Source organism: Scatophagus argus, chromosome 13, assembly GCF_020382885.2.
Source record: "Scatophagus argus isolate fScaArg1 chromosome 13, fScaArg1.pri, whole genome shotgun sequence".
NCBI lineage: Eukaryota > Metazoa > Chordata > Actinopteri > Scatophagidae > Scatophagus > Scatophagus argus.
In genome coordinates, this window is record NC_058505.1 from 14,367,997 (window position 1) to 14,395,718 (window position 27,722).

At 41.0% G+C, this 27,722-nt stretch overlaps 2 protein-coding genes across 3 annotated transcripts; both read right to left on the bottom strand.

The window, feature by feature from the left end:
- Nucleotides 1–4,113: 4,113 nt before the first annotated feature.
- Nucleotides 4,114–19,725, bottom strand: LOC124069768 (segment polarity protein dishevelled homolog DVL-3-like). Its single transcript, XM_046409188.1, has 15 exons — nt 19,103–19,725; nt 17,187–17,256; nt 14,812–14,927; nt 14,108–14,217; nt 13,027–13,162; nt 11,553–11,643; nt 11,110–11,179; nt 10,712–10,851; nt 9,791–9,867; nt 9,560–9,627; nt 9,294–9,443; nt 7,538–7,669; nt 7,227–7,394; nt 6,833–7,036; nt 4,114–5,403 (listed from the first exon to the last, which is right to left on the bottom strand). Exons 1-15 carry the CDS (start codon nt 19,261–19,263, stop codon nt 5,045–5,047), a joined length of 2,052 nt encoding a protein of 683 aa, XP_046265144.1. The 5' UTR covers nt 19,264–19,725; the 3' UTR covers nt 4,114–5,044.
- Nucleotides 19,726–20,384: 659 nt separating this feature from the next.
- Nucleotides 20,385–27,237, bottom strand: copb2 (COPI coat complex subunit beta 2). Of its 2 annotated transcripts, none has more exons than XM_046409187.1 (22): nt 27,080–27,237; nt 26,488–26,625; nt 26,228–26,314; nt 25,891–26,017; nt 25,615–25,763; nt 25,230–25,376; nt 25,014–25,113; nt 24,750–24,892; nt 24,437–24,636; nt 24,157–24,267; nt 23,950–24,038; nt 23,748–23,854; nt 23,348–23,491; nt 23,057–23,187; nt 22,747–22,954; nt 22,431–22,541; nt 22,086–22,300; nt 21,816–21,954; nt 21,464–21,601; nt 21,283–21,360; nt 20,971–21,114; nt 20,385–20,854 (listed from the first exon to the last, which is right to left on the bottom strand). In XM_046409187.1, exons 1-22 carry the CDS (start codon nt 27,080–27,082, stop codon nt 20,759–20,761), a joined length of 2,805 nt encoding a protein of 934 aa, XP_046265143.1. In that variant the 5' UTR covers nt 27,083–27,237; the 3' UTR covers nt 20,385–20,758. The 2 variants fall into 2 exon arrangements, with proteins under 2 accessions (XP_046265143.1, XP_046265142.1); XM_046409186.1 differs by having other exon boundaries at nt 20,971–21,120.
- Nucleotides 27,238–27,722: the final 485 nt, after the last annotated feature.

The window sequence follows — 27,722 nt, forward strand, 5'->3', positions numbered from 1 at the left end:
AATGCTCATGATGTCAAAGCACTTCATAGAAATTCTGAAAGTCTTTGATCTAAAGACTTCTGATTCCATTGTAAATGAGAAAGCCACTGGCGATCAATACACAATTTCAGTTGTTTAACTTCTCTGGTACTCATTCAGTGATTTAACAATCTTTGACTTTAGGTCGATTTCAACAATGAAGAAGGAAGAATCCAAAACACACCTGAAGGGGGAAGAATCCACATCGTCTTATAGACATGAAATTGACTCTTGGTTAAGTGAGACCGTTTACAAAGGGTTCCAAATAGACAGACTGAAAGATGAAGTTAAGACCCTTAAGGAAGCTGCAAAGGAAAGGGAGAGAGAACATCAAGATGAAATGACAACATTCCAGAAAAAAAAAGGCGTAATTATCGATGCCATGAAAATAACAATCAAGGTCAAGAGCAGGGAATGTGAAAATCTCAGTCAGCTGCTAACTGATACACAGGAACACTATAAGGATACGTTATCAAAGCTGAAACAGGGGTATGAAGAAACTATTTCAAGTATGCAAGCAGACTTTGACAACAAGCTAGAAAAGACAAACAATACATTAAAAAAGCAGACCGAGAAATTAAAAAAATACCAGAGTGAGGAAGGACAATTGAAAAAAGAACACCAGGAGATGAAGGAGAAGCTCAAAACAGTAACAGAAAACTTAGAAAAGGAGGTCCGTGATAAACAACAAGCAAGAATAAGATCAATAGGGGAAGCAGAAAGACGGAAAAAAAAGTTAAAGGAGGAGATTGAATATGAAAATTATCTCAAAAACTACTCTATGGAAAAGAAGATGCAGGAGTTAAACCAATTAAATGCAAGGCTGCAAGAAAAGATTGAAAACTATGGTCTTGTAATGATTCAATTAAAGAAGAGTGTCCAAGAAAAATGCAAAATGATCCATAACACGGAAATGGCTGTTTTAAAAGGAGAGAAGGAAGAAATTATAGATCTTTGGGAAAGTGAAAAACAGAAAACTGCTATTTTACATGTTCAAACAAAGAACATGTTGGAAGAAAACATGCGTCTAGAGGAGAAAACTAAGCAGCAAACGCTCGTGAACACACAGCTAGAAGAACTGCTGCAGAAGCTCAAAGACAACATTGGTAACATGAATGAAAAAGAAGAAATGTTAAAATCTAAACTGAGGGTCACTGGACTAGACTTAAAAAGTTTGAGGGAAAAGGTCAACAAATTAGAAACCACTCAGCTAAGATTTAAGGAAGACCTAGAGGCGTGCATGCCTGCAATCAGTGAGCCCAAAGAATTACAAAGCAGAATCATCGCTCTCAAAAGACGCTACATTAATGATGATGAAAGTGTGCAGATCAATGTAATCAATAAGTCGTATCAAGAAGAGATTAACGGTCTCACTACAAAGCTTGAGCATTGTGAAAGGATCATGCAGAGTCAGACCAAGATGATTAAAGGTTTGGAGACACAGATTAAGAACAAGGATATGGAGTTATTCCAGACCAAAAATACCTACATCAGATGGATTAATGATGAGATTCTAAAGGGGGACCAGTTAAAAAAAGATCTAAAGGAAATTTCTAGGCAGCTTCAAAAGGCAACAAAGCCGGTACAGCAGAGGGTTAGATCTTGGATAAATAAGAAAGTCCTTGGAAAATCCAATGCTGCCCCAAAAGTTGCAGAAGAACCAGTACCCCTTTACCCAGATAACTGGCAGCCACCAATCCTCCCAGATGGTGATATCATGCCATCTGAGCATCCCTCAACAGATGACGTGTTACCATCATCAGAGCAGTTACATTCTCCTATGGCTGACAACGGTATCATACATGTGAGGCCGTCTGAGGATGACGGACTCCCATCAGTTAACATCTAAATCTCCCCTTCATTCGAAAACCACCTTCCATCCTCCACCTCTAACATCATAATCCTCCTTTGCCAGGACTTCAGCACTAACTCTGAGCAGCATTGTGACCTCATAAAAGGTTCAGGGTTCAGCCCAGTTCCTTCTGTGGGGTCTTCATGCTCTAAATGTTTGACTGTGGGTTTACTCCGAGTGCTTCGGTTTCCTCCCACACACCAAAGATCCAAAAAAAAAAAAAAAAAAAAAAAAAAAAAAAAAAAAAAAATTTAAAATAAATAAAAAATCTTTAACTTTATTTAATTTCTTATGATGTTTGTTTGAGGGTGGGGCCTCCAGACAGAGGTAGAGAAAAAAGTGTATTATTGTACTTCAATTTTCCATTATTGTGACTGATAATGTGAACAGTTTCTGACTGGCTGTTCAATGGCTATTATATGTAAGTATGATGGAAAAAATGATCAAATTGAAAAGATATTTTATACTGTATTTCTTTTTATATTTTATATTTTATGTAATGGCCTGTTAGGGATGAATAAAGAGCAACAGTATCGTATAAACAGAAATCTATGCATTGTTATGTGAAGAACAGTCCTGATAATGTGATTAAGGTTTTGCAAACTGCTGTTTGTATTTACATGTGTACAAGTAAACCTGAGTGGGCAGCAGGAGTGTTTGCTCTGCTTTACTCTCCTCACAGTTTCTCCTCTAAAATTATCCCAATCATTAGTGATATAGTCTACATTCTAGTATTTCAGTCTTGAATACATTTGAAACTATTGAAATAGAGACAGTACAGAACTGCATTTATACTAGCACCAGTTGTAGAAATACTGGGGACCAAGAGATTAATTTAGTCATGATATAGATAACCTTTGCTAATGATTATTTCAGATAACTGTGTGTGGTAGCATAGTAGTAAAATAAAAGTTCAACTGTACTCCACTGTAATTACGCTTGAAAAGTAATAATTCACAATTCCCCAGGCAACTGTGATAACATATATGCCGACACATTATTCTATTCAAGTAAAAGATTTTTTATTTTTTTACTGTAAAAAGTTTCTATTTCATATACAAAACAGAATCTTTCAATTTATAAAACTATTTGTTTTTAAGTTCAGATTCTGAACTGTTCAGTTCTCTTCAAACTTAAAAGTACAGTGTGGGGATGTGGAAATATCTAGAATTAATTAAGTGCCAATATTAAATCAATCTGATGCTTTAAAGGCACAACAACTACATCGCTAATGAGTATTGGGTTAGAAAATACAAAACATGTCTGATTTACCATTAAGTCTGGTCTTCTGTGTGGAGTCTGCATGTTCTCCCTGTGCAGGCGTGGTCTTCCTCCCACAACCCCCAAAACATGCACGTTAGGTTAACTGGATACTCTACATTGCCCCTAGGTGTGAGTGTGTGTGGTTATCTGTCTTTGTGCGTCAGCCCTGTTATTGAACCACGACCAGTCCAGGGTGAACCCCGCCTCTCGCCCGAAGTCAGCTGGGATAGGCTACAGCCCCCTGTGACCCTGACGGATAAAGTGGGTATAGAAAATGGATGGAATTATAAAACACAGCCACTTTCAGTCTTCTGTCTGAGCAGAGATACAAACATTGGTTGAACAGATGCAGTTACAGATAATGTCTCTCTAGACCTCTAACCCTGCATGATTTAACACAGGTATTGCACTACTACAGCATTTTCAGGTACTGAACAGCTGATTAGTGCATTTAAAGTCCTGGTCAGTTATTTTCAAAATTGCACTCTCCATCCCTTCATACTCCGTGCTGTTTTCAAACTAGGCAAAGTCAAAAGTGGAGCAATATTGGGGGTTTAGCTTACCTTAAAATCAAGGCATAGCTAAAAGAAAATGGGTATGGCAGACAGGAATGTGTCAAGGAAAACAAAGCGGTCATGCAGGTTGATGGGAGGATGGGAAGGAGAAAAACATCAGTAAAGCATGGAAACTAGAATGTGAGGGAGAGAGGAGAGGAGTAAGAAGTGGACAAAATAGATGAAATCATGACACTTTGAAAAAAGACTTATAAAGCCTAAACAATTAATTGAAAATACACACTTTTCTGAGTTTCTGAGTGTATGAGGACAACTTCTGAAACTTATACTGCTCCTCACAGCAAAGGTTGTCCATCAAGATTGATCCATTCACACAGAAAGGCAAGCGCACACACACACACGGTTCCAAATTTCTCCTTCACAAACAATATGAACAACCACTCAAATAAAAACACAAAAGCAGCATTAAGTCATAAAACTATATTTATAAATAAAAAGACATTTTTTCCTTAATAAAAGAGTAGTGTGAAAGACATGATAAGAATTTTGTTTCCACTATACATTATCACAACAGAGTCTGAAAAATGCTCTGGTTAATAGATGAAAATGCAACTGTGTAGTGTAAAAATGACTCTTGAAGTTGGATGCTCATGTTTAGCATTGAAAAATGAAACTAGTTGTGACCAACTACATATATATAATAAAACAAATGCATTTCTTACAGTAAGGAATGCAGTTCTCTTGCACTACATACAAACTTGTCCATTTTCTTTCTCTCATAAGTCAAGCAAACATTTAAAAAGTCTGAATAACCTTAGCAGTTAGTGTTCAGCTTTCTTTCGGACTTTTTTTTGTTAGAGGTCAAAAGGAATTGAAAGAACAGAAGGAGGGAAGAGGCTTGCTTCTCTCAGTTTCGACATGCACAAGGGTGGGGGAGGACAGAATGGTAGATAAGGAAGGCAGAGAGGAGAGTGAAGAGCAGAACAAATGAAAAACATCCACGCAGGAAAGCGCTGAGTCATCTTCCCCAGCTGTCCATTTCAAATGCCTCTCTCTCCTCTCTCTTACTCTTTGTCCTTACGGAAATTCTTCCTCACTGAGGAGCGGAAACTGAGAGAAGTGCTTTGGTTCCATCTTGAGCTTGGGGGTTTCTTCACTGAAGAAAGTATGGCCACTACTGCTAGGAAGAATAGCACAAAAGACAAGGAACATTTTCTCTCAGCATACACAACAGGGTTGCATCCATTTCTGCTATTAGAAGAGTGGAGTGGAATCAGAGTTGTGGGTTACAGCTTTTGCAATCTTCCCTCCCTCTTGTCCATCACGCTGTCCTTCTCAGTCTTACAGTGACCCGGGAAAGCCCAATCTGCTACTTCTTATCGGCCTGTAACCTGCATTACATCACATCAACAAAGAACTCTCCTGCATTTCCCACTGCCAGGCGCAGAGATTGCCGTGAAGCAGTGAGCTCAGGGGGCACTGAGGCAAGCTCTCTGCCTGGTGGGGCACCAGGTGCAGCTGTAGACAGATGTGGGGGCTGGGGGGGAAGGCCAGGGGGACCATAGACAAGGCCAGGACCGTAAGCTATCGAGTGAGAGTTGACACTGCGGTGGCTGACAGAGCTACGGACACTTCGCTCACTAGGGGGAGCCACTGAGCGCTCGCTTGGAGCTCGGTGGCTCCTGATCTCGGTTTCGCTGCCACTGCCGCCAGACTTCCGGCCCTCGTTCTTACTGCAGTTCGAACCACTGCTCCCTGTAGACAGAATAGAAAAGGCAGCGATTATAATCTGGGTGCAATATACAAACACGTGACATTTTTTTAAAAATGAAATCTGAGAGACCTACACAAGCCACTCACTCCCATCTGGGTGTCAGTGAAGTGACGCAGGCAGCACTGACCCAGTTTGAGGGAGACTCTCAGGAGAACTGCATGACTAATGCAGACATGGTCACTAAGCATTCACTGAATTTCACAGGCAAGACAGCTTAACCATTACTGAAGGCAATTACATGTTTTCATTTTATTGCCACAAACAGCCTGCTTGTTTCTGAGGAAAATTCTTCAGACTGACAAATTCAAAGCCAAAAGAGTTTCTATTGAAGGAACATTGTGAATTCTAGAGAAGCACACTAGCTGCCATCAATCCCAAAGACAAATGCAAAGATACATTTTCTGGGATTGGCTTAGCAAAAACTCTAAATAAATAAAACAGACCTTATAACAACTCCAAAACTCACAATGGATCTTGTGAAAAACTATCTGATAAACTTGATAAACTATCCAACAATACATTCAGCGTTATTGAGCAACCACAAAATGAGGACAGGGCCTCTGAGATGTGTTGTGCAGTCAGGGGGCCCAGCTGCTGTTAGTCAGTAAGCATCTCCACTGCGTGAGCAAACTGCTCCTACAACCACAAGGTGTAAATAAGGCTGCCGTGGTGCTGCTGGAAAGAATATTTTTAAATGTTTGACAGAGAGAGGCTGTTTCCTTCAAGTCTCTGAAGTTAAGATCATTTAAACATGCACTGGACCTATAACTGTATAGAGAGTTACAGGTCACTCTGGGGAAAGACAGCAAAAGAGGTGTGCAACACAGCCAATGGTTGGGAATATTACTTTAAATCCCACCGTGCAAAGTGATACTTTCAAATCTGTGCCTGATGGCCTGAAAAGTGGTTGCTTAAGGTTTGCAGTTGGCTCTGTAGACATAAAATCTACCTACCTCTACCTTATGCTTTGCTCCTTCACATGAACTGCAGCCGTAATTTGCATGAAATCATCTCAGTTGCAATGACAACTTTTTGCTGCTTCTGTGTTGCCCTTCTGTAAGCTCTGAAGCTCTGTCTAAAATACTGCAGTTTCCGTTTGTTTTGGAAAGCTATTGTTGTTGAGTGAATGCAACATACTGTGCAGCAAACAGATGGATGGAGGCACGAAACAATGGAAGCTTCTTATCATTGAAATCTTTCATCACTGACACAAAATCAATCTTACTGCTGCTGCGGTTCTTTGTGAAGGAGCAAACTATAAACTTTACGCAGAAAGAGGAGTGAGTGTTTGATCCGCAGATGTTAAGACTTTGGATGGAATATTACAATGTACAGTATTAACATGGCATCATTTTCTTTTTCATTGACTGCTGATTTTTAGCTCAGATGGTATGTTCTAATTGTACTCACCACTGTGCTGGCTTCCTGCACTGCCAGCGCCCGGTCCACCATGGTAGGGCTGTGGGAGGTCATATGGGTGCGGAATAGGGAACTGGTAGGGCAAGGCCATGGGCCAGGGGGCTGCCCCGGGATGGGGCAGAGGGGGGAGAGTGTCCTGATCTGAGGCACCCCCACTGGAACCATCATGGTCGTGGAGAGACAGGTGGGTCATGTCTGAGGGAGAGCAAAAAATCTGATTCAGACACTAATACTCAGCTTAGGATGCAAGTTTGTCTGGCTTTAGTGTACAGCTGACAGACACTACAGGATGTCACAGCTCAACCAGGACAGTGAGAGGAAACTTGTTTTACTTCTTCCACTTAGAGCAGATCTTAAGTAACAAAAGAAGAGAATGTCCACTTACTGCCGCAGAGGTCTCCGAAGATATAGTAACACTGTTCAGAGAAGGTGATCTTATTGACAGTGTGTCTGATGTAGCCGGCCTTCAGCAGGTTGCTGGCGTATTTACGAGCTTCTCTGCGATCAGAAAACCCTTCCACATGATGGAAGAGCCAGTCCACCACATCAGACCCTAAGGGCACAAAGACACACACATCTTAGGTACTCGACATGTCATGTCAGTATGTCACAGTATTCAACAAACTGAACTGAGCAAATAAAGGGATGAAGGGAATAGGAAATGCTGTACCATGTTTTCTGCTTTGACAAACATACCGATAAAGGCATTAGCGATGGTTATTTTGAGCCACATCCTGTCCCGCACCTCCAGGCCTGACTCCGGGCAGGCCATGGCCTTGGCAACTGTTGCCATGTCGCTGTGGATGGAGAGGTGGAAGTCATCGAATCCTGGGAAAGATCAGATGACATGTGTACAAGTTAGCACAGGAGCTCAGCCACACACTCCTGTCAGACCTGAAGTAGTCCATGTCTGATCAGACTCAAATCTGTCTAAGATTTTGATATTCAACACCACTGAACCAGTTTTAAGGACAAAGAAAGGAATCTCATACAAATATCAAATATCATTTTGGCTTCTTTAAAATCTAATGAAAGCACAGTTGAGTGCTTAAGATAATATTTGGTTTCCTGTGGTCTGGACTGTAATTTGTCCGTTATTCTGTCTCAATCATGAATCATACTGGATTAGGCTGTTTGAGTTGGACTATAACCAAGTTGGTCTTCTTAAGGCTGATGACAATGAATTAAAGAAAAGATGTTTTATAAAATGTTGTAATTTACCTTTTGTGTTCCCACTTCCCCTCAAACTGACTGTTACACCTCCATGTCAGTCCTTTCTTTTATTTCCCGGGAGGCCCTGAGACCATCCTCCCAATAAAAAGAGTGTGAACATCCTCCTACTGCAGCATTGTACATGTGATCGTTTGATATTTTGTGGACATTATTTTTTTCCCTTTTCAACAACTTAACAAGTAAACAACTACCCAAATATATATTCTAAACGAGAAGAGACAAGTAGTAGTCTATTAGTTATTAGTATTTTTCCTGCCTCTGGTTTACTGCTTCCAGTATTCTTACAACAATATATTTTCCTCACATGATCACCTCCTTTCCATGTATCAGGGTAGTGCAAGCTGCTGCAGCTGTGCACATTAGCAACAGCTTTTATGCAAAACACACTGTTTCTCCTTTCAACGTTCACTGTAGCTGCACTTGAAATGACTCACGGCAACAACACAGTTGGTCGCTTATTAAGTACATGAAAAATGCCCTACTAAACCATAAATTGCAGCCAGACATGAAAGGTGCAACACTATTCTTTTTTTCCTAGGCTTTTAAGACACATGATCATGTGAAACTTAATGTTCTGTCTGAGAGCAAAAATCTACAAAAATGTGAATCATATCAATCTGTTATAAAAGTGCGTCAAGGGAGGAAAGACTTCTCTCCGGAATGAAAAAAATCACCGTCCCTCCAAAGATTACAGGGAAGATGAGTGTTGTTGAGTTATGGCTCAGTTTTGACAAGAGTTACTGAGCAGATGGGAGCTGTGAGGCAGCACACAGTAAAAACTGGCCCAGAGAGTAGTTACAGGAATGCAGTGAGAGGGCAGGGCCACATTGAACTGAGATTTACTAACACGTCCAAGGAAGATACTGAAGTCAGTTTGGAGGTCGACGAGGGTGTGTGAGAGCAAAGTGAGAGCATGAATGTTCAAAGATTCAAGATTCATATCATAATAGCGCAAAAAGTCAAAATCTCTAATTGCTGTAACAGCTACGTTTATCAAAAAGTCAAAAGAAAACACCATGTACACATTAAAACAAGTGGAAAAAAACCCCCACCAGTAACACAAAGAAACAGACTGCAAATTCAATTAGGGAGAAGCATGTGAGCAAATACTCTTATTAAGACAAAAGGAACGCGAATGGAAAACTGTGACTAAGAGTCAAGGTTGGATTTTGAATAAAAGCGCTCCGACAGTAAGCTGCATGGGTGTGATGTGACTCACGTTCAGTCTCAGGGATAGAGCTGCTGATGGAGGAGCTGGTGGAGGTGACGGTGCTCATGGAAGGGCTCATGCCATACGCAGGGTACACCCCAGTCATAGCAGCCGTGTGGGACACCCACGCAGCTGGGTCAATGGGCCGGATTGGCTCACCTGTTGAATTAAATGTAGGGTATGCAGTTAGGGTTGGTGATATGACCCAAACCAGAGTAACACATAAAAAAACCCATGGCTTGATGTGTATTTGTAAGTATGAGAGACAAACATACTCCTGGGCAGAGCGAAGCAGCTCCGAGGGTTCGGGTCCCAGCACTTGGCCACAGTCAGAGTAATAGGGCTGGTGACAAACACAGAGACAAGGAAAGACAAAGACTAGATTCAACTTCACCGGAATTCAGTTTTGTTCTTGTTTTCCACCTCTCTTTTATATAAGGATGTTTCAGAGTATTACTGCTAAAAACAGACTTGTATGTAATAACGTGTGCTTGTTTGCTGCTTACCCTGGCTTGTGCACTATGTCCCTAAGTACTCGAACTGCATCATCATTGCTCATGTTCTCAAAGTTTATGTCGTTCACCTAAAAGGAAGACAAAAAAAGCCCTGAAGTATAACACAGTATAAAAATGTGACATTTGGATTTAGCATCATTAGCATTTTACAATTACTCCAACAATCCCACTACAGAGTTCCCATTACCAGGAGTGGGACTGTTCAACATGGCATGCCACATTACAATTGGGAAGTGGGTTTTCAGCAAATAATTAAAATGTAAAATGATCATTACAGTCTTAAACACAGTTGACTGACACACGTTGCCATACAACATGACTCTTATACATTATAAAATACTGACTGAAGAATGAAGGGGAAAGAGGAATAATAGACAGCGGTGTTGCACTCTGATAATTAACTTTAACACTGATTTTGTAGCGTCATCTCTCAGCATAACCTTTTACACAAAGAGTGCCTGTGTCCACACTTTATATTCAGCTATTGCTTGTTATCTGTATGCTCTGGGTCAGGAGGCTTAGAGGAGAGAGGGAGAAGACAGTCACTGGTGAAGGACACTAGGTGTCCTTGCACAGAGAGGCTCAGTGCACCAGAGAGGAGACAACAAGGGAAACTTGAGATATGAAAGAAATGTTTAATCTCAATATCCAATCATTTTAGAACACAAAGGTTATGCCCACAGCTGGAGAAATCCCCTAATTTATATATGCCCTTGTGAAGGAAGACGACCAGGTCAGGTCAAAGGTCACTAAGTCCTTTCAGTTCACTGCATGTGCTGGCACTAAACAACAGGCATCCACCATCCAAATGACCTACACACACACTTTCCTGGTCCAACTCCAAGGTATGCACGTACACACATTTTTCACCCTCTGAGTCTCGCTCTCTCTCTCAAACACCCACGCACACACCTGCAACAGCATGTCCCCTGGCTCTATGCGTCCGTCTGCAGCCACAGCTCCTCCCTTCATGATAGAGCCAATGTAGATTCCTCCATCTCCCCTCTCATTGCTCTGACCCACAATACTGATGCCCAAGAAGTTGTACTTCTCTGTGAAGAAGATATTAACACACAGTGCGTATCCAGGAGTGAATCGAAGCGGCAGTGAATTAAGTAAAAACAGGAAAGATCATCATGGCCTGCATCAATATGGAACACTTACATGTTTCACCTCCCCTTGTGAAATGAACTTTTGACCTTAGCTCAGCGTGGGGCAGTATGAGGATGCTTTATTCAGAAAAGACTCTATGTTTACCAATAAGTCTAAATGCATTCTTTGTGCAGTTTCTTCATGGCGAAGTCCCTTACCCATGTTGAGAGTCACAGTAATGATGTTCAGAGACATGGTGGAGTCTGTGATGCTGCTGAATGACGAAGACTGGGAGGAATCATGATGAAAATTGGAAAGAAAGACAAAGAAAACAAAAATCAAGAGTCACGAACTGGAACAAGGTTTCCAATAAGAAGACTGAGACTAAGCCTGTGAATATTCTCATTCATCCAGGTCATGGTTATCTCAAGGAAATTCAATCGAATGCAACTGGACTTAGTTATTTGTCTTTGAAGACGTTTCACCTCTCATCCAAGAGGCTTCATCAGTTCATGCTCGCTTGACTAGGCTGGGACTAGTCAACGCCTAGTCAACGTCTTCAAAGACAAACAACTAATCCAGTTGCATTCGATTGAATTTCCTTGAGATAAGACTGAGACTGATTTGCAGTCCTGTACATCTAAACTGTGTGCAGTCTCACCCTGTCCATATTGGAGGCCTTAGGTTTCCGTCGGCGACGGCGGTGTCGTCTCATTAAACGAGAGGAGCTCTGCTCAGTGGAGCTGCTAAATCTGAAAACAAGAAAAGAGGAAAACCATATCTATTTAGAAACTATGGAATGGCACATACAGATGGTCACAATATACAAGCTAATAAGCAAACATTTATTGCTATATCAATGAAAGGAAAGGAAAGTAATTATCCTTAAATTAATTATTCTGAATATGAATCCCTCTGAATCATCACTTATGACCCACTAGAAATACTGTTTATTAACTGGAAAATGTAAGCATAATGGTGTAAATAACAGTTTACAGCTTACAGTCAATGCAGAGTTCCATGCTGTGTTTTACCAGCAACGACTGGGTTTGGGAAGAGCAACTGATGCAAAAGCCATCGTTTTTGCCTCCACTGAGTAAAATTCCATGGGTTATGACTTTGGGCATTTTAGTGGTGTAATTGGGAAAACTGGGCATGCTTGTCGTCATAGAAATAGATCATAAGATTGTGATCTTTATTGCAGCTTAGGCAACATCTGCTGCCTTTGCTTCGACACATAGTGTTGCTCACTCACAGAGCACCTCCAGTTTCTCTGCGGCACAGAAGCCTTTAGTTTTGATAGGCTATTACTTGTGACGTGTAACCAATCAACAGAGCTGTGGGCAGGACACTGAGTGAGACTACAGAGGGGGATATATCAAAACCAAAGTAACACCTTTTTAAGTTAATCTAACCATGTATCAAAGACAAAGCTACAAAAAAAAGGCTAACTTTGAATGTTGTGTTTTTGTACCGCATCCTACTCATAGTGCCTTTAACTAAAGAAATTCTATATTACACAACATGAATTCAGTTATAAGAAAAAAAAAATTGCTACCTGAATTAAGCTTAAAAGCCAGACAGGAATGGTAACTGTTTTCTTTCTTGTCTAAACATCAAATCTGTTACCTCTGTTACACAATAAAAAGCCTTTTAAACACAGTTTCCATAATGAAAGCGGTGCTTGCCAGAAGTCAGGATGAGCTTTAGTTGTGTCTAGAACAGCATCCAACACACTTGATTTAGAAGTTATGACCTGGCTGACAAAGCATCAAACGACACCAATATCCAAAAAATGTTTTGATGTGGCAAAACTCTGTTTCTATCTGTGGTGGAGGCAAACTCATACACTGACAAAGCTTTATCCAGATCTATTACAAGCTGCATAAACAGGAAAAGAGACGAGAGATGCCTGAAGACTGAGAACAGCAGAGTCTCTAAAGTGTTTTGCAGATATTTCTACAACTCTTGGAAAAAAACCCAGGGGGTAACCACAAAAACCGCCAGACAATTAGATTGTACTAATCTATGCCAAGACCCATCAACTGCAATTCCAGATGCATTCCTCAAAGCAAAATGCTTATTCTCACTGCACTTAGGAACAACAAACTGAAGAGCTACACAGGACATCTGACCTGCTGGTTGCATCATCATCCTCAGAATCGAAGCAGGAGGTAGACTCCAGTTCGCTGCTCATGAAGGACGAGCAGCTGTCATACTCGGCGCCACCACGTCCCATTGCTCTCGATGAATAGCCATTCTGCCTTCCACCTGCAGTGGGAAGAGCATTACGATAAGGATGACCCATGTATACACAAAGTGTATGACAAAAAAGATAAAGGCTCAGTGAAAAATAACACCTGAAACAGGGTGGTCACCATATCAGATTTTCACTACATGACTATGATGACCAGAAAACTTCACCATAATATCGTGCTATCTACCAATAAATTAATCATTCACTTTGTTCATTGTGTATTCTGCCTTTTTTTGGCAAGTGAACTGCAATCAAAATATGAGTGTAGGGAAGTGGGGATAGATTTTGTAACCATGGCTGCAAAAGGATACAAAGAGAGCAAGTACATTTAATGAATAGTGAAAGGGAAACCAAGTAAAGTGATACACAAAGATCCACGAGGTCTAACATCTACATTGGATTATTTAGAACACACATATTATAATATGTGTATTAGTAATATGATACAACTACTTAAACAGCATGGCTTTCGTCAATACTGGTGACCACCCGACCTTGAAAATTCCATCCACAAAGCAGAAACAGACTAGAACTAAAGAAGAGGCTTCAGCTACAGCATAAATCCACAAAGGAAGTCAAAAGAGGGCAGATTTTAAATAATTTTGTTCAGGCACGGACTGAATGGAATCCTCAGTGTCTGTCTATACATTAAAGGCAGATAAACAGGAAAGCTCTTTTCTCTTTATGCTTACAACTCATGGTTGTCAAAAACAATTGTTTTCAAATGATGTCTGAACTACCAACAAATCTTCACATTGTTTCAGCCACATTTCAACGCAACTTCTGCCATCACTGTAGCATTTTCATAAAGGACAATATGTCTTGACAACTATGGAGCACCAACATGCTATTATAACTGCTGCTTTTCTGCAACATCCTCCTGCAGTGTAAAACATGGAAATAAAACAGACACATACAATACAGTGGGAAAAACAATATGTAGCAAACACGTTTCTGACCGTGGTCGTTGTGTTTCCGTCGCGGCCTCTCCCTCTCTCTCCTTTGTGACACCATGGAGCCGGTCTCTGTGTCATTGTCCAAACTGTCTCGACCGCTTGCTGCTTTCCCACTTCAGACAGAGACAACGCACAGAAGTTAGTGTTTAACAGAGATAAAATGACACTGCATCATCATTATTAGGCAATCAAATGCATTAAACAGCCACTAAAACTAATGCTTACATGAAATGCCTCTGGTTAAAATCATAATAATAAACTCTGTTGTGTGTTAAACACTTTATAAACTTTAGTTTCAAATGTGGAGTTACAAATGTGGAATGTGGCAATAATAAAACTAAAACTTAACAAATATTTTGAAAGTAGTAAAAGACACAAAGAATAAGAGACATCAGTTGTCTACACAGCAACACAAATATTTGATTTATTTCGAGGATGAAGATAATTCAATGATAAACAGCTAAAAGGTAGATTTTGTTTCCTGCTGGGCAGTCACAAGGTGTCATACTTTTTATATTCAATTTGCTGTTTCCTCTCTTACTGAGCTCATTAGAAAACACAGAAGGACTCATTCAAGAGACATGCATACAGCCAAACACAAAGTACGCATGGCATCTCCCTCTCTCGCGTTCACACACACACACACACACACAAAATCTACCTATTGCACACGAAAATACAACACAAAGTTTTCTGAATACACTTACTGATAAGAAGGTGGTCTTGAGTCTCCGATGCCTCCGGTCCTTTCCAAAGGAGGTGCCGCTTCTAAACTATCTGCCACTGAGCCTGCATCTGTGTGGGCCCCATCTCCAGAGACCAGCTGCCAACAAACAGAGAATCAGGTCAGTCAGGGAGACGAGACAAACACTCAAGAGGAAAAAAAAAATACACCGAAAGACTCAGAACAAGTGGGCAGCAGACCCACGTTGAAGCGTTACTGTGTTTACATTACACCATGATCAGGGGCCCATTTTAATGTCCCTCCCTAAAGGCTTGTTAGCTTTAGGGTCTACAATGTTTCATTAAATGTAAAAATGTATTTGTTTTGTACCGCTGAAAGGGCAAAACACTACAAAGGCAGCTGTGAATTCAAAGATTTATGAAATAAAGGGCATGTGCCAAAACTTTCACGAACCGTGATTTATTTGGTTAGTAAAACATTGTGATCCAAAAGACCATGACTGTATTTTTAGGGTTAATTACATTTTTACATTAGAATATTTGGATGTTTACATTTCTATTTCTTTCCCCTTTTACTTTGAGCATGTTCCAGCGAACATGAGTTACGCTCACTCAAGATCTTTCTTCTGTCATGGAGTTCTGCATCTTGGATGTTGTCCATATTAGATATGAAGCATGTACTTGCATCATTTGCATGCAAAAACAAGTTTAAAAGCTAACATCAAATCAGTGTGAAACGGTCTCCACCACTACCAGCCTACAGTTGGTTAAGTAGCTAACAGTTGTTATCCGTTTGCTATGTGTTGCTATTTAAGACTAGAATTCAGCGCCTTTTCAACAAGTATGCTGTATCTGTTGTGAAATGGGATGGAAATACTGCCGTTTGCACTAGAATCCACTGCACAGAGTGTGGTTCAGTTTCATTTTATACGCAACAGGCACAGGCAATTTATTTTCACATTTCATCACAGTATCCATTAAGTTAAGCAAAACACAAAGATGCTCAATTCATTAAACTGTACATCAAGGAGAAAATGTAAATCTTGACATTTGAAAAGCTGGAGTCAATAAACATTGGGCATTTTTGCAAGTTAATCAATTGTATCAGCTGTACCATGAAAAGGTTTTTTGACCAGTGACTTTTATGACTAGAGGCATAAAAGAGGTGAATGGATGAAAGAATAATGAACATAAGCCCTACTACACATTTTATTTACCCTTTAATCCAGTATAGACCCACATAATAGTGTTTTATTTTCAGTTGACAGGGAGGCTACTTTGGTGTTAGGAAAAGGAGAAAATGTACAACTGGGCAGTTGAGGTGCACCAAGATAAGTTGTAAAAAATAATGTCATAGACAAAATCTGTTTATCAGCTTACTATAAAATCCAACTGTTGTGATGTGATGATAGCCAGCCAGGCTCTTGGACCCCAGAGGACAACCAATCAGGTCATTGAAACAACAGATGAGCGGTGAAGACTAACAAATGGATGCAGTGTAACAGAGATAAGGTTTCATTTTACATGGAACATTTTAACAGCCCCTGAGAGATAACAAACTGATTCAAACAGACACAAGGAGAGGAACTGGCTTTGAACATAAGCCAAAAAAACCTCTAATGAAAATGACCACAACAAAGGGACACACCAGGACGAGCATGGTGGATTATATGCACGTACGTCTATTGACAAAACTGTGTTGATGACTCTGAAATAAAACCTATAATTATAACCACACTGCGCTAAATTAACCAAAGGCATCAACCTTTCACATCAAGACACAAAACACTCTCTCAACTTTACTCTCCCCACCCTGTGAGATTCAATCTTCTTGTTAGATAACAAGCAGTGAGGCTCTTTGTTATGGGGTATTTTTCTCCTATCCTGTGATTTCACTTGCTCTTAATTCAATTTCAATGCCGAGAAGAGAGGAAGGCAGGCTGAGCACCGGCACCAGATGTCTCTTGTGTTGTGGAGACAGGAGAGTTACTGCTCAGAGCCTCTACATGAGATACTACATGTACAAGCAAGCACATGTATGTATGTGTTACGCATGGTGACTAGCATGTGTGAAGACTTGTATGAGGTTACTTAAAAACACTGCAGCTCTTTTTCTGAAAAAAGTTTTTTTAAAAACACAAGTGCAGAGCCTTTGCATGTGTGTATCACTCCTCGGATCATTATGTGATAATGACATTATCACACAGATGCAGAGGGTCTCTCTCTCTCTGGAGACAGAGTAACGTTGTGGTCACTGGTCAACAGATGGGAATCATTGTTATACATGCATGCACGCAGCTGCCACACAGCCACACAAATACAGTGAACACAGAAAAGCTCACAACAGCAAAAGATTAAACAAATCAGAAAATTACTACAGGATGTATTTCAAACCTACCCATGATACCACACGTCCATTAAAGCAGGGCAGCTTAGCATTGTCGTCAGATATTTCCTCCTTTACCACCCTGTAAAGAGAACAAAGAACTGTTTCAGTAAACCACTACCAACACAAAAACCCTCTAAGGGCAATAAAACATGAGGTTGCATTTAGAGGCAATGGAGATGGGCAATACTTTCATCCGCCCGGACGGACAATGACAACAGACCGAGACTACCAATGCTGATTTAATAGTACACTTACTACGCTATTCTTTTTTTATACACGCTGCCAGAGAGATATACAATACTGCCAACAGAAAATGTCAGTCCTGATTGTTACATAATGACATTAGGCCACCAAAGTTATTTCCTAAACCTCTCTGCAAACATAGAACAGCTGCCTGATGCTTTCCACGAGCTGAAGAAACAAGATATTTAAAAAAAGGACAAGTGCAACATTTTTGCATAATCTTGTGTACTATAAAATAACTGCATTAAAATTAGGAACCACTGAAATGTGGGTTAATGAGAAATATCAAGAATATCAATTTTACAGTTTAACACTATAAAACCAAAATCCAAGAAAATCAGGGGGTGGCCAACATGTCCAAGTATACCAGCACAGACATGGAAAAGCAGTCAAAAGAGGGTGAGTTTCACATAAAATTGTTCAGGCACAGAATATAAGGAATCCTTAGTGTCTGTCTATCAAAGTTAGCCAACCAGGAAAGCTCTGAACAAACACACATGTTAAGATTTCCTGTACAAACATGGTTTCACCTGAATGTTTTCGTCAAATTCAAATGTGCGAACTTTCTGCAAACATTTCCAGTCAGTCAGTCTTCAACCGACTGCTTGCTTGGACGAATAAGATGTCAGCTGGTGCTCCAACACCACCTTGCCAAACAGTTCAGGGGACAAATGAACCTCAAACTATGGGTTATGACACAATGAGCTGTGCCTTTCAGAAAAGAAGAAACAAGGATGCTTAGTGAGATTTCCCTTGAGGGTCTTGATTAATAAGGGGACCAGTCTCTATTTCAGTCTGACAGGTTGCTCAATCTGTGCCACAGCCTGGAGTAAAGGTTTCAATAGTTTATTTGAAGAACATACCTTCCCATACCGTCTCCTCACAACATGTCTAGCTGTGGTCCTTTGAAAACAGATCTTTTCCACTTGCAAATGTTAAAAAGTTGTTGCCCCACCCTGGTCTGAGTTTGGCCAAAAACAACTCTGGAAACCTGACTGAAATGTTTAAAAACATAGTACATTTCCCTCTTTAATTCTGTAGAGACACCGTAAAAATGTATACTTTATCAGCCATGTTTTAACACAAAAGGACACGCTCATAAAAGTGCCAGAGTGATGAACAGGACATTCCTGTGTCCAACTCTGCATTCCTTGGGCTAATAGACAACAACAGCAGGGGCCTGAGGGACTCACTGAAAGTGGCCGTTTGCATTCTGACATTAGCTTGTTAGCTGAAACATACCATACATTAGCTACACAGCAACTGACAGCAGTAGCCTCAGTAACTGGTTATTATCAGTGTTGTCAACTGCTGTTCCCGCTTTATCTAATACAAGTGAAAATACCTTTCAGGGCTGTCGCTAGTGTTAGTGAAACTGACAAATACCAAACTTGGTCAGACGAAGTCAAGGCACACGGCGCATAAGGTAGCCACACAAGCAATGTAAACAAACGGGGTCGGGACGCTGAACAGACCTGCTAACGCTGCGAGCTCGTCGCTAGCAGCTAACAAAGGAACTGCAATAGAAGTAGCTAGCAAATGATCGACAGCCAGGCAACGTTAAAACTAATGACAACCCAGCTGGAGGAAGTTAACGTTTATCTAGTTGCACTAACGTAAAGAAAACCCAGGAGTGTTATGTTGATGCCACGTTAAACACAATAAATCCTTTTAACATTTACCCGAAGTCATCGTCCATCGATTTGAAGAAGAATTTGTAATTTGGTTTCTTGAGGACATTTTTGAAATCTGCCAGAGTGACTTTGTCCGCCGGCACCGACAGCTTCACCAGATACGGTGTCTCCTGGTCGTCGAGGTGGTAGATAATTTTGGTCTCCCCCATCTCGGACTGCGGCTAAGGCGAGGCAGGCAGGGTGCATCAAGCCGAGGGCCTGGCAGGCTCCCTCTCGGGCCCCGACTCCCCGTGGCGCTGGCGGCGGCTCTGCCGTGGTCCTCCCGGCTCTCCCTGGCTGGCCGACACGCTGCGTAGTGCTGGATCTCTCTTTTCTACGCCAGCTCGCTAATGTTACGCCCGCTTTTCTATACAAAAAAGCACCTTGCTGCTCCTCAAAGCGTCCTAACACCGTCCGAAAACTGAATCGCGTTGATTTCCGTTTCTATTAAACTTCCAATATGACACTGAAAGCTTAGAAATGTCTGAAAAAACAGTCTCAAAACGCAGGGAAGATAAACAATCTCAGAAGGGTCGATTTTCTGTTCTCGCTAGCTGCCAAGCTCCGTACTTTGTTGCACACGAAACTGCACAAAATCGCCCAAGCCTGTCTCGGAAGGGCGCCACCCACAGGAGAGGAGGAGAGTGGCAGCTTTCCCATTCCTGCTGCAGGGCATGAGGCAGCAGAGGCGGACGTACACACAAGCGCAATAGGGCCCTGCAGTCCGAAGGGCCACCCACACACCAGGAGAAGAAAATTATCCATCATCAAATCAGCCTCTGACGTGGGCACAGAAATTTGTAAATGTTAAAATAGAACCTTTATACTAACTTACTTACTTTATATTTTCCTAAAGCATCCTTTCTTCTATACCTACTATTTTAAGAGATATGCTATAGCTTATTTTAGTATGCATGGGGACAAGAAAGGAAAATATCAACAAGTTAATTCCTTGTAGGAACTGAACTGGATGTCCTCAGTATTTTATTGATCTCAACTGTTAAATTAACTTCATAAAAATAGCACAAATGTACTGACAAATAAGCAAATAACCTACACAGTTGCTACTAGTGAGACTGTCTGTCAGACAGACATCCAGACAGGACGTCTACTACACCTCTGTAACAAAAACAGACAGGAAACTATTCAATATTTAATCATTTTGAGGAATGTATGTTGTTAATAGGATGATGCCACATGCAATCATCAGATAGTGTCACCTATTAAAATTACAAAACTAGTATCACTGTAATATGTAATTACTCTAATATGGAACATCCAAAGTCAAATGTGAATATGTACATCAACCGCAGTTTATTGGACTGAATGAATTTTCATTTGCCATTACAGACAACAAAAAGCAAAGAGCAAGTATAACATATCACTCAATGGACAGTTAGTGACAGTTTGTCAGACAATCAATAAATGGTGTATAAAATGAAGAGTCTGAAATAGATGTGATCAGGCTACTTTTCCTCTTAGAATAAAACGTAACTGATATCATCATCATCATCATCAGTTTTAATCCTGTCACCCCCGTAGGTGGACATGACAATATAATATTTTTACGTACAAATACAAAAAAAGGAGGGGAAATGGGTTTGGTCTCTTTCTCTTCTTTTTTTTTTTTTTAAATAGGCTCTGAAGAGTGCTGGTGAGCAGGTCTCAATCATCTAGGAAGTCATCATCAAGGTTAACGTCTGTGGTGTCGATGTCATCCAGCTCCATGTTGTCCAGGTCCACTTCAAGCTCGTCCAGAGTCTATATAAAAACACCAAAGACAAGTAGTTTTTATAAGAAAAATTATTCACTCTGTATATTTTCATGGTGAGAACAGACACTATAAAGCAAAGGTTAAAGACAGAAGAAAGGCCAACCTTTTCTTTTTCTGAGAATGCAGAGATCTCCTCCTCCTCCTCCTCGTCGTCCTTCCCTTCTTTGTCCACTGTGGTAGGAGCAGCAGGTGCCGACATCACAGATGGTGCAGGAACAGAAGCTGCTGCCACTGACTCCTCACTATCCTGTGTCTGCCAGAAAGAAGTGAATCAAATAAAGTTTGAATATCACTGTGCTTTGATTCTTCTATTTTTTTGTAAAATGGCACTTTTACAGATTACAGAAGTTGCAGAGAACAAGTTATTATTAGGTCAAAGTTGGTTCAATGGAAATTTTGGGTGCTGCTGACAAACCTTTGAGACAGGAGGAATGATGGTTCCTTTGGGCTCATATCCCTGAGCCTCCTCAAGAATATTCCTGTCTTCATTGAGCTGAAAAAATGTTGGAGTTTATTCAAATACAGGAGTGAGGACTCGTGAAATATAAAAATATACTGTCTACACAACTACCTTATTTGTGTATTTAAAAACTCACTGTGACAAGGGGATAATCCTTGGCAGGCCTAGTGTTGCCCAAGCAGGTTTCTCGGAGGTAATATTCAGCTGCAAAGGCTTCTCTCAACCCAGGGAACAGATTCTCGTACTCAGTAGGGTCTGCGAGGGACTCAGCAGCCTGCAATGAAGATTCAGTGCCATGTCGTGGTCAAGAAGAAACATCCAGACATTCAAACTGTTTTATTTGGTTTTTAAAAGGCAAATCTTTTGGTCCTAAACAGTAAGAATGTAAAGAATTTCAATTAGATTTTTCATTAGTCAGATTTTGATTTTGATTGTTTTTTAAGATAGAAAGTCCTTGCTGTTGCAATAATCCTTAAAATAGAACTGACCTTCTGGTTGACCTTAGCCAAGTTCTCTCGCCACAATTTGACCACACGGGACACCTGACTGGGCAGGTAGGTGCGAGCCAGGAAGGCCGCTTCAGGTAGTCGGTTTGTCCTGATCAGGAGTTCCAAACACTGATCCAGTCTGTGGAGAAAAGACAATACGTGGAACAGTTACACAGGTTGCCACAAATTCCATGTGATTATTCTACATCTATTCCCTCATTTGCCCACCAGTGCACCACCTTTCAGTCTCATAAATCTGGTTGTACTCACTTCCCCTGCAGGAAGTATGTCATGAAGGCCACATTGTTCTTGCCGTCCCTTTCTGCCCCCTCGGCCAACTTGCCCACCATAGTGGCATTGCCAGACGCTGTGGCAAGGAGGAGCAGGCCACCATAATCCTGGGCGTGGTGCAAGCACTCCTGGGCCAGGCCGAATTGGCACTTACTTATGGCCAGCTCAGCTAGCTGCTTCCACTTCTGCTCTGACTGCAAGGGTTAAAATGACAAATATTAGAAATGTACCATGAGCTTATGTGAATTCTCTGGTAGTGTTTCAAGAAGTTGAAAAGATGTGATATGGTATAGTTAGCCTCAAAACCAGCTACTGTGCTCTTACTTCTGCCTCCACAGCCAGCTGGTAGGCAATCTTCAACTCTCCCAGTTGCAACGCTAGCTCGAACCTGTGCTCCGGGTCTGTGGACACAGCCAGCGCCTGCTGCTTGAAACCCTGAACAGACAAAAAGAGAAGCAAAACGCTTCAGCATGCTACAAGATCAAAGCTTATATAATTCAGCTCCATGCTTCAGTTTCAAGTTCAACCTCTTATCAGTTTGGGTACAAAAGTGACTTCTTTTCTGTTTTGAAGTTGCATTACACTAACGGCCTGCAACAAAATAAAAAAAAGGAAACTGATTATTTCTGCATTTCTTTACCTGTTTCTCCAGAAAATGGGCCACCCTGGTCCGCTGCTCTTTAGGAATTGTGGGTAGCACCTTGTCAGCCATTCCAAAGTCCCTTCTCATTACGGCAGTCTGGTACTCGAGGACAGAGACCAGCAGGGAGTAGCTGACAATGTTGAGCTCTTTGTCTCCCAGGTACAAACGGTCATCTTTTGGTATGTAACCAAGCAGATACATGGTTCTACAGGAGAGCAAGTAGGAGGTGTAAAAGATGAAGTAATCAATTAAAATTTTAGAGCTTAGCTGTTGTTTTTTAGACTTCATTTATTATTACTACTTGTACCTGTCCAAGTGAGCAATAGTGACAATCTCTCCTCCTACATAGTAGTTGAGCCTGTTCACAGAGCTGGTGTAGATGAAGCAGTCTCCTACCCAGAGTCCAGTCTTCACAATCTCCTGGATCTCTCCTTGGACCTGGATATAAAAAAGATACAAGTGATAAATGCATAATGTATAGTTTTTAAAGTACAGTATGGAATAGCATTCTGTAGGTATGGACAAGTTTCATTAGTGCATACATTAAAATCAATGAGCATTTTTAAAATATACTCCTAATGCATAGCTGCACACACACCTCGAATGCATCTTCAATACCATCCTCAGTGACTCCTTCATTGTTCTCTTGAGAGGCAGCTACTTTATCTGCCATATAGCGCAGAATGAAGAAGGACTCCTCTGTGGCAATGCAGACCAGTTCACCAGAGTCTGACCAGAAGATCTGAATAAAAAATGAAAATGAGGGGGGAATAGTGAAGGAGACAAGGAGGCAAACACAGAATTAGTACAATTTCTGGACAAGATTCTCATGTAGGCCTTAAATTATGTAGTAAAAGTGTTATGGAAAGACAAAACTGTATTCATAGCTACTTCATTATCTGCAATTACACAAAAATCAAAATGTGCAGAAAAAAACTAACTCCGTAAAATTTGCCCCAATTATAGTGTAGGTAGACCACAAAATAAAAATGTCTCACGTGTTTGGGCTGGATCTCGATGCGGCGGATCAGCTCTGTATTCTCCCAGTCATAAAATGCCAGGCCATTCACTGATCTCACCCCAAGCAAGAAACCGCCATAGATCCCTGCAGAAAAATAAGGAACATCTCCAGTGAGGAAAACAATGAAAATGATCCACTTCCAAAGCAACAAGTCTGCTACTCATGCATGTTCACATTACCTTCTGCTCCAAAGTCAGGCTTAAAAGATTTCTTCTCTTTGAAGTTTTTGAAGATTTTGACAGTACTGTTGCTTTCTCTGATGGCATATCTGTTATTTAAAAAAATAAAAAAGAGCGTAGGAGTTAACTGTCAACTCTGATACAGAGATATACAGTTGGAAAGCATCTCAACCATATTCAACCTCTCTTTGGAAAAATCATACTCACTCAGAAGAGTCATGTGCCCAGACAAACTCCTGTGCTGAGCCAAAGCTCTTGTTCCTCAAAGCCATTGCTGTATAGATGATATACTCTCCATCTCCACACACCACAACAAACCTGGTGCACACATAAAAGAATGATTGACAGAAATTTCCCCATCTGACTATTAAATACAAAGATCTGTGGTGATCATATCCGCCAGTCTCCAGTCAAAGAGCCTCTATATATGAATATATATAGAGGCTATATATATATATATATAGATATTCATATAGTATATGAATACCTTCCATTTGGGTTATGCTGGATGGTTTGGGGGTAAATCTCACAGCTGCCCATGTCTTTGACAGCCAGGGGTAGCCTCTCTCCGTCCTTGATCTCAGCATCACCCATGGCCTTCAGGTTGGCTTGCTGTATTTCACTGTGTTTAGCCCAGATGATCTTTCCGTTAGTGTCCATTGACATAGCTGGCTCCTCGCGGCCCACCTGCACAGCAAAGGGATAGGAAGAGAAGGGAAAAGGGGGTTTTGGATTGGATTTTGGATTTTTCACTCACGCAAACAAAGCTATAAATGTGCAAATTCCTCTCCTCTATTCACCTTGATAATGATGCTGCCTTCATCGTAGCCCAGTGCCACATTGTTGGAGCCCCTGAGGCCACACACGCACCACACACGCTCCATGCCGTAGTTTAGAGTGCTTTCCAAGCGATAAGTGCTTGAGTGCCAGATACGCACAGTACCTACAGAAGGAGGAGGTAACATTGCATAAAACTATGTTTCCTGAGACCATGAGATCAGATGCATTGTAGGGGTGTTGGGAGAGAGTGAATGGGAGAGAGGATAAGTTTGATTCCTGCTTACCGTCCTCCGATCCTGTGATGATGATGGGCAGCTCTGGGTGGAAACTAACACAAGAGACATTCTGGGCATGGCCCTCCAGAGTCTGAACACAGGTCTTATTCTATAACACAGAGAGAAAGACAGCTGAATAGCGTTCTGTGGCTTACTCTCACTCTTCTGTGAAGGAAGTGAATGAGTATAAATGAGTGAACGTAAATGAGTGAAAAGTTTTCTGACCTGGTAGTCCCAGATCTTGACTTGGCGGTCATCAGCCCCTGAGATGAGGTAGGGCTTGTCTCCTCCACTGTAATAGTCGATACAATTGACTCCTTTCTCATGACCCTCCAAAGTGAAATTGGGAGACGAAGAGCCTAACTGCCAAACCTGAAACAACCCAAGCGACATGACAGTAAATCACTCAATGCACCTCAGAGACTATATACTTAGATATATGTGTCAGGTAAGAATGAATCTATAGCGAAATCATCTATATCTATCATCTATACTCAATAAGGAAGAAGAAGTACTGCAATAGGATGTGGGTGTCCCACAGTATTAAATTGGTGACAAAATAAAATTATCAGCATTAAAGGTGGGAACAGCAACCGCGAGCGGCCTCTACCTTAATTGTCCTGTCCAGGGAGGCACTGGCAAACTGGTTGTTGTCTTTGGGGTTGATGACAATCTGCATGACATAGTGAGTGTGACCCTCAAACACCTGGCTGCACGACCATTTCTTGTCCCAGTCCCAAAGTTTGATCAACATGTCATCTGTGTAGAAACACAAATCCATTCAAGCAGGTGTGTGTGCACCCAAACATACACATGCATTTGAATACTCTGGCATAAAGACACATTTGAGCACTGAATTAGTTACTGAGTTAGTTTACTAGCATACCACTGCTAGTGAGAATGTAGGGCTGGGTCGGATGGACAGCAATGCAACGGATGTAGTCAGAGTGGGCCTCAAACATGTGAACCCGTTCCAAGGTATTGTAGTTGAATACACGAATCTGCATGTCATCCTGTGTTGGAAGAAAACTTGTTTGAATATTAGATAAATACACAGCTCAGTAAGTAATAACTAAATCATATACCTACATGACACTCAAACCACACTATACCTAAGACATTCAAGCTCATTCTCTCTTTATATAACTAAACTGCAAAATTGCTGGTGTTGCAGATGACAGCTGTCAGCGTAGTGATCATGATCAGCGATCAATGTAACTCACTGCTCCAGTGATGACCCAGTTCTTCCTTGCCACAAACTTAGAAGCTCTGACAGGGAGGTCACATACTTCAAAGGTCTTGACGAGAGTCTGAAAAAAAACCCCGAAAATTTCTGACTTGATTAAGGTTTGCTGCACCATCAATAATTTTAAATGTCTGTCAATTCCGTCTTTGATTATAACACTAAAACGGTGGTGGTAGCCATTAGTCTATTTATATTTAATAGTGCAATTTTTTGAGGCACATTGGTTTGTGATCATACCTGTGTTTCGTGGTTCCACACACACACACTGCCATTGTAAAGACTGGCCAGCATCCATGGTTCGGTTGGGTGTAGGTCCACACTCTTCACTCGGTCAGACCTGGCTGTCAGCCTCCGCTTAATGTCCAGCCTCAGAGGCTAAAAAAACAGATGACATTGGTATCCCTTTTCATGCTGCCCAAACTCTGAAATATGTGTTGTTTTACACGGGGAAATAGTTATTTAGTAGTCTGCAGCGTCAATGTAAAAACCCGGAATACGAGGTAGTAAAGGCAAAGTAACCGTTAGCATACTAACATTGAGATATATTTCATTGGCTCCGATAATCACATACTCATACGTCCTATAACAATTCATTCGACAACTGACTCACAACAGCTGTAAACAAATGCTAAAACTTACAAACATCCACTGTTCGTAATGTTAAAAACTGTTAGCTATAGGCTCTCATGCTAACTCAAGCTAGTTAGCCGCTAAGCTATTTACAAGGATGCACTATCATTTGACACTGCTTGACTGTCTTTTAAAAGAATAAATCGGATGATATGCACAGAAATAAAACATTCCATAAAGTATTCCAAATGCATCTTACCATGTTTTATGCCTATGTTGTCGCAATAATATCAGACAAAAGTGTTGTGAACAATTGCTATCCGAGTCCGAATGTTGCGACTTCAGTGAACAGATCACTGGGTACTGACGTGGAAGTTCCTGAGCAACAATCTCGCGAGAGTTGCTCTTCGGAAGTGGTGACGTGACATGAAGGTTGTCAGCTGCAGGCGTTGGGATGCCACGGTGACGTAGCCTCTCTGAGTTGGCTGAATTCAGTTTCTAACACTATTCGTGTGATTGAGAACGCAGTCGAAGCTCTGCATTTGTACAAAGCCATCTTTTTTTCTAACTGTAACAATGTATGACACGTCTTATTGTGCTGAGGAAAGTCTGGTTGTGATGCTACTGAGTGAAGATTTAAAAACAAACCACCATTTTGCACAGGGTTTATGCACATGAATTTACTTTAGAATAAATCACCTTGTTTGTGTATTGAGTTTGTTTATCAGTAATAGTAGTGGTAGTAGTAGAATTATCAGCTGAGTTGAAGTCAGGCCTACACACAACTTAAGCATAATTCATTTATTTAAGTTTTTTGCTGTATTCTCATGTAATATGAACAGAGTGCAAAAGTGTATTTCCTTACAGTAGGTTTACATCTACTGATGTTATTGTTATATCAT